Here is a 7,722-nt window from a genome sequence, read left to right as displayed (position 1 = left end):
GTTTGAAAACAAGTCATCATAGAAAAAAACTAATAACTCTCCATGTCTCATACCCATGATGCGGGCATGCAAGTAACAACTCTAAAAATCTCTCCCAACACTGAAAAAAAGTTTCATTCTCCTTTTGAGAGAAATTCATTATGTTCCTCCCAAGTGTGTTGGTCTTATGGGTCGGGAAAAATTTCTTAAGAAATTCCCTAGTCATCTCTTGCCATGTACTAATGGCATTAGGCCTTAGGCCCTCAAGGAGTGTAGCCAAGATTTGGCCCTCTCCTTCAATGAAAAAGGAAACATTTTAAGCATCACAATATCATCAGTAACATTGTTATATTGCAATGTAGCACATATCTCACCAAATTCTTTGAGGTGCAAATATGGGCTTTCAGAATCAAGCCCATGAAACTTAGGGAGTAATCGGATCACACCCGGTTTCATATCTTAGTTTCCCATAGCATCAGGGAACACCATACACGAAGGTGTACTAGTTCTGGTAGGTTGCAAATAATCCCTAAGGGATCTGACCGGTGGGTCATTATGGTACTCATTATCCCCTTGAGTATTCTCATCATCAGCCATGGTTGAAAAATTATCAAAAAGTTTTGTATAAGGCTCAGTTAACTCAACAATAACTTGCTCCAATTCAATTCTATAAAGCCGTCTTGCATGGTCACGTTGCCAAACGCTCATACACAATTAAATCAGTAACTTCAAACAAATTGGAACAAATTACCTGAAAAGTTTTGGTGAAGTTTTTGTTAAGTGTTCTACAAACTTGATGAACTTCCCCAAACTTTGCTCCATGATGAGAATCTAAATAAAAACAAAAGAAAACTATTAAATAAAAACGACTAATCTAAACCAAAATCTAGCAAACTACTGAAAATAATAGAAATTAAAACATAGTGTTCAAGACGCATTCCCTGGCAACGGCGCCAAAAACTTGTTGCAATTAAAATAATGCAAACCCTAGAACATTTTTCATCTTTGGTTTTATTTTTTAGACGTTTAGCATTGTTTTTATGGATTTCTTTTGCATAACTATGTGTGGCTAAATCTCTAGCTAGGGTTAGAGGTGAAACCTAATATTTTTATATTGTGCTCTTGGAATTATCTACATGCTTTCTATGTATTGATGATTGAATTTTGAGATTGATTTACTATTTGGAATCATTGCATGTTGATAAGTTTTTAAGATTTAATATGATTTTTATTTATTTTGAATCCTTGAACTCCTTGATTCGTTATGATTTGAGAATATATTGAATGCATAATCTCCCTTGTAACATGTCAACTGGATGATTTGCTCAATCACTCATATTCAATCTACTTTATATTTTGTTTGAGTACTTTATTGTTTTATCTTCCGATTAGGCGAGTTGGCTTTCTACCCTAATTGAGTTAAAAATAATCCAAGTTCATGTGATAAAATATTAGGTGGATCCTTGAATCCCTAGTGTTTTCTCTCCATTAATTTCTCTTAGATTTATTTTACTATTTTCAATTATAGTTTCAATATTATCTTGCTCCATCTTTGGGTGGAAAAACAAACAAACAACTGTTTTTATTTACTACTTAATAATAGTGGCTTTCACATTAGTGCCAATAATTCCCTATGGATTGACCTCGGACTCACCGAGATATTATTACTTGTGAAAAATCTGCACTTGGGTTTGCATTATTTTAATCACAACAACCTAGTATTGAATACAAGTAATAATATCAGCAAAAAAAGGTTCTTCCTTGCTTCCGGACATGCCGAGCTCCAATCAATAGAAATACCCTTGTCATATATTCCATACATCACACTATATAGACATCATAGGGTATTTCAATTGAAATACCAGAAGGGGGTATTAGCCCTTTTTTCTCATTTTGGAATCGATTGTAATGGAATGATGAATCTATTTCTTCATCTCTTTTCCAATAAATAAAAATTTTCTAATTAATATAAAAAGAAAATGATATATGTAAAAATCCATAGATGACCATATCTCTCAAGTCACATGTTGTTTTTTACCACATCGTTTTAAACGAAGTTTTACCATTACATTTCCTAGTAGCTTGCTGGTTTTTCCATCATCCAATCCACAACAAATCAAATGAAACCTGGCGAAAAAGAAGTGAACACTTTGTTGAGGTTATTTATACTCACTACATCAAAAAATTTCCACTAATGAAAGACGTAAATTCATTGGAAAATAAATAATACACACGTCGGATGAAATGGTTGTTGCTGTAAGCTAACATAGTTTTTTTAATTATTATTTTGTGTAAAATATGGGACCCAGTAATTAAAATATTGTGAGAGAATTGTGAAAAAGTGGGACAAGATAAACATCAATGCTATGAAAGCCTTTAGGGACACAACAAAAATTCACAAGTTTCCCTAATCTATCACCTTATACATGGTTATTAAAAATTATGGTGGGTCTATGTGTGAGATGATAAACTAATTTAAAATTTTTGTAAAATTATCAAATTATTGTGACTTTTTATTTGTTTATACTACACGCTACTTTTATTCACAAATTTTTTCAACCATTGTATTAAATAAAAGCAAAAAAATGAGATGCGTAGAGGCTAATGTCTCTTACATACAACCATACACACATGCCACTTCTGCACAAAAACCGTCACTCTAGACACAGTCAACACCCTTTTGTATATTACACCAAAATCCACACCCGGTCTAGATTTAGGTGTGGGAATGAGTGTGTCCCTACTCCCTAGCATTAATTAATTTTTTTTTGGTAAATAGGCGATATATTAAAACTCAAAGAGGAAAAACAGGCCCATGGCAGGTCCTATTTACATACAAACCAATCCTATCATCCTGAAGAATTTGCAAAACATCCACAGGCGGAATCAAAAACTTAAGAAAATCTATTTCCTGCTCCACTCCCATTTTGGCCAACAAGTCTGCACATCTGTTAGCTTGCCGGTAGCAGTGCTTGATCTGAATTTGCTGAAAACAGGATAGTAGCTTCCTGCAATCATCCATTATAGGAGATATAATAGTGTTATCATAGTTGTAGTTCCTTAAGACATCAACCACTGCTTTAGCATCCAGCTCTACAACAAGACATGGAATATTAAGAGAAAGGCACAAGCTGAGACCATCCCTTAGACCCCAAAGTTTAGCTGCAAAACAGTTCGTAGAACCTATATGCCTTGTGAAACCCGCTATCCAACTCCCATTATCATCTCTAACAACACCACCGCAGCCTGCTTGACCAAGTCTACCCAAAACCGACCCATCGGTGTTCAATTTCTTCCATCCCATTGCTGGCTTCTCCCATCTGATGCTTCTAGTCACAACTCGAGTTGGGCTCCTAGGAGAAGCTACATAACACAAAAACTCCATAGCCTGGTTCACAATTACATTGGAAAGATTTGGGTTTTGGTTCTTCCTCTTAAAAATAATCATGTTTCTACTCTTCCATAAGTTCCAAACTGCTACTGGAAATAAAATATTCCATGGAGGATTACCTTGAAAACAACTTCCCCTATCTTTGCTATTGATCTTGATCCAATCTTGTAAGTTGCTAGTCCAAAACACTCGGTCAGTCCTTTGAATTCCCAACTGCCGCCATACTTCTTTAACATTTTGGCAGTCCCTAAGAGCATGAAAAATTGTTTCTGAGGCCCTTTGGCATATTGGGCATGACTCCTCCTCAACTACTCTTCTTTTCACAAGACAAGCCTTAACCCCTATACTTCCATGAGCACACATCCACAAGAAGGTCTTGATGCGGGGCAAAGTGTTCAACCTCCAAATCCACCCAAAATCATGCACACCCAAGTCAGCTTCCGCTCCCATGGCAATGGAGTAAGCACTCCTTAAATCAAAAGTGCCTCTTGGATTGCCCATCCAAGAGATTCTCTCCCTTCCTCTACTAGTGAAGGGTGTAGGTATGGCTTGAATCAAGGATTTTACATCCAAAGGCAATTCAAAAGGAATTTTGCTCCAATCCCACCCCGTATCTGTAAGGACATCCTTAACTTCCAATTGGGTTGCACCTTGAGTTAGAGGCCCTTGAATCAAATTCCGGAGAGGGCCTTTGCTCAGCCAATTGCCCCTCCAAAAACTAATATTACTATCCCTACTAATCATCATCAAACTACCCTTCTTGAAGGTCTCCCTACCTCTTTTTATGGCTGTCCAGACCTGGGAGCATGGTAATCTGTCCGGATTTCTAGCATTAAGCCTTCTATTGTTATGGTACTTTTGCCAAAGGACTTGCGCCCACAAAGCTTCGCTCTCCATGTGCAGCCGCTAATTAAGCTTGGCAAGGAGGGTTGTATTTCTACCTTTAGCTTCCTGCAACCCAAGCCCCCCTTCCTCTTTTGTTCTAGTAACTTTTTGCCACCCCACCCAGTGGATCTTCTTGGCGGTATCCGTGGTTCCCCATAGGAAATTTCTATTTACCTGATCAATCCCATCCAAAATTCTTCCCGGTAACTTAGTGCACTGCATAATATAGGATGGTATAGCAGCAGAAGAGGCTTGAATAAGGACAGCTCGACCCGCAAAGGAAAGCATATTCGCCTTCCATCCTGCAAGTTTTTGCTTAACCCTATCCAAAACAAAGTTGTACTCATGGGATGAGGACCTCGAATGCATAATAGGAATCCCAAGGTACTTACCAAGCGAAGGAGTTGAGGCAAAGCCAAGAATATCACTTAAGGATTCCCTAGTATCCCTATCCACATTAGGCGAGAAATAGACTCTAGACTTTGCCTCACTAATAGTTTGCCCAGATAAGCTACAAAACTCATCCAAAACATCTCTAACAGCAGAACAATTAGTGCCATCAGCCCAAGCAAACAAAACCAAATCATCTGCGAAAAACAAATGAGAGAACGCCGGCCCACCGCTAGACGCCTTAACTGGCTGCCAAAGTTTAGCATTACATTTTTCCACAATAAGTTGACCCAAATACTCCATACAAAGAATAAACAAGTATGGAGATAGCGGGTCTCCTTGTCTTATCCCTCTTGAAGGGTATATAGGTTCCAATGCTTCACCATTAAACAAGATAGACGTAGAAACGGTGGAGATGCAACTCATGATTATATCAATCAAATCAGCCGGCAAATTTGCTCTAATGAGAACTTCCCTTATGAAACTCCACTCAAGCTTGTCGCAAGCCTTCTCAAGATCGATCTTCAAGGCCATATAGCCACTTTCCCCTTTTTCTTACCCAAGGAATGAATAACTTCTTGCACTATGATTGCATTATCAACTCCCTTCCTACCAGGAACAAAGGCTGCTTGGAGGGGTGAGATGAGCTTCTCCAAGTGTGGCCTTATTCGGGCAACAATGATCTTAGTGATGATTTTGTAGACGGTATTGCAAAGGCTAATCGGCCTATAGTTAGCAATCGTTTCCGGCCCTTGGATTTTTGGAATAAGAGCAATGTGGGTCTTGTTAAGATATTCTGGAACTTTTCGTTCTAGAAACACCTTCTTCACTACATTAATCACCGAGCTACCCATAATCACCCAAAACCTATGGAAAAAACCAGCATGCAAACCATCCGGACCCGGCGCTTTGAACGCTTTCAAGGACCACAACGCCGCTTTAATTTCATCCTCCAAAGCAGCCCCCCCAATGCTTTGTTTTTCCTCTTCAGAAAGACTAACCTGCTAACGGGAACTAGCTGGGACATCTCGGGTAACACAGGAAAAAGAGGAGGTATAAATACCCTCAAACCCATTCCTAATGTACTCCTTAATAGCCCTTTCCTCACACAGCCACTCACCCGTTGAATCCTTGATCGCCAAAATCTAGTTCCTTTTCCTCCTAACCAAAGTAGATACATGATAAAAATTAGTGTTTCTATCACCTTGAACCAACCAGTTAACCCGAGACTTTAAGGCCCAAATCTCCTCCTCTTGACTATGCACAACCTCCAGATCTTTAAGCAGCTCATTTTCAAGATTGATGAGAAAATTTGAAGGCCTATTAGCTAAAGCTCGCTGGATGCCATTAAGCCTTGCCATGATATTCTTCTTCCTATTAAAAACATTCCCAAAGTGCAATCTATTCCACCTTGTAGCTTCATCAGTGAACTTACTAATGGCATCCACAAGCATTTCAGATTGACTCCAAGACCGAGACACAATGGCAGGAAAAGTGGGGTCAGACAACCAACAAGTTTGGAACTTAAAAGGTCTAATTCTCCCCCCACCAACTCTTGGCTGCATTTCCAGTAACACTGGACAGTGATCAGAGTGGCACCTGGTAAGATGCACCACTTTAGCTTCCGGATATAACAGACACCAACTGGGATTCACAAAAAATCTATCTATCCTTTCTTGAATTAGGCCATGGAGATCTCTTCTATTAGTCCAAGTGAACCGGGGCCCAGAAAAACCAATGTCTATCATACTACACTTATCCAGACATTCTTTGAACAACAGAGACCTATATACACTAATTGCTCTACCCCCAAATTTATCCTCACCTATAAGCGGTTCATTGAAATCACCCGCTACCACCCAAGCCATGTTATGAAGCTCAGCTACATTTGCTAAATTATTCCACAGGATATGTCTTTCAGCAGTCCTAGGACTAGCATACACAGCAGTAAACATCCAGCTAGAGTTTGAATTTCGTACCTTAACTACTGCATGAATCTCCTGCTCAGTGCTTGACAGAGGTGTAACCTCAACTCTATCCGAGCTCCAGAGCATCCAAAGGCCACCAGAATACCCAATAGTCTCTGTATGATAGGCTCCGTCAAATGGCATCCTATCAGTGATCTGCTTAGCCCGATCACCCCCAATTCGAGTTTCCATTACAACCATTATAGCTGGATTATGATTGTGGACCAACGTACTAACATGTTTCAGAAAAGAGGGCTTCGAAGCACCCCTGCAATTCCATACTATTATATTCATAATGATATTGGAGATCAAAGAAGAAACACTTATCAACAAAAGGTAGCGGCTTCGCCTTCACCCTCAAATTCCATCCGCTCCGCCTCAGCATGACTCTCATCTGTCCCAAGCTCGGCGGCATGATCAGCTTGAGCTGAAGTAACCCCCACTCCATCTCCAGTGCAGCCACGAGTAGGTAGAGCACACCCATCAATTGAATCGCTTGAAACACTATTGCCGTGATTAAGCTCCTTCAAAGGTTCCATGGGGATTTCGCCATAACCCACACTGGGTCCAAAAAACCTGCCTTGCCCATCTTTGCGCTCACCTTCATCAGAAAAAATCTCCAAGTCCATGGCTTCATGGACTCTGCCTTGACCCATATTAAAACACGATTCAAGCTTGCCATCTTCAGAGATACAGCTGCCACGCTCACGGAGAGAAAGGTCCACCTCTAGTTGTTGGCCAGTAGTGAAGAGAAATTGGCTAGGACAGCCCAATTGTTGACCGCCACGTTTGTTGTGACTGGAGCTAGCAGCGAGAAAGGTAGGTTCGTGAGGCCTGATCGGCACCTGAGCACCAGCTGTGTTGGCTTCTTCAACGGCGCTCCCTAAATTAGTTTGGGATGCCTTTTGACGAGCAAGTCTTTTCTTGCCCTTGACCGAAAATTTGAGGCTTGGGTTGGGCTTACTAAGGTCCACATCAAACCGGGTACTAACCTGGTCTAGCTCCAAAGACTTTTGACTACTCTTAACACTACCCTGGGCCCACCGATTGGGCTTATTTATAGTGCGTTGAATAACGCTTTCTAAGACAGGCCCATGCACCTTCCGTTTG

At 40.1% G+C, this 7,722-nt stretch overlaps 1 protein-coding gene across 1 annotated transcript; it reads right to left on the bottom strand.

Moving 5' to 3' along the window:
- Positions 1-2,894: 2,894 nt before the first annotated feature.
- On the bottom strand, positions 2,895-7,325 carry LOC126722927 (uncharacterized). Its single transcript, XM_050426087.1, has 2 exons — positions 6,625-7,325; positions 2,895-2,987 (listed from the first exon to the last, which is right to left on the bottom strand). The coding sequence occupies exons 1-2, from the start codon at positions 6,904-6,906 to the stop codon at positions 2,931-2,933; spliced, it is 339 nt and encodes a 112-aa protein (XP_050282044.1). The 5' UTR covers positions 6,907-7,325; the 3' UTR covers positions 2,895-2,930.
- Positions 7,326-7,722: the final 397 nt, after the last annotated feature.

This window comes from Quercus robur, chromosome 4, assembly GCF_932294415.1.
Source record: "Quercus robur chromosome 4, dhQueRobu3.1, whole genome shotgun sequence".
NCBI lineage: Eukaryota > Viridiplantae > Streptophyta > Magnoliopsida > Fagales > Fagaceae > Quercus > Quercus robur.
The sequence above is the reverse complement of the archived record's forward strand: the minus strand, read 5'-3'. Positions and strand labels throughout refer to the sequence as shown.

Excerpts from the sequence above, each read along its gene's own strand:
- LOC126722927 (XM_050426087.1), bottom strand. The coding sequence starts at position 6,906 with ATGAATATAATAGTATGGAATTGCAGGGGTGCTTCGAAGCCCTCTTTT. Across the intron at positions 2,988-6,624 it reads AGATTCATGCAGTAGTTAAG|GAAGCTACTATCCTGTTTTC; the intron begins GTACGAAATTCA and ends GGATGATTGCAG.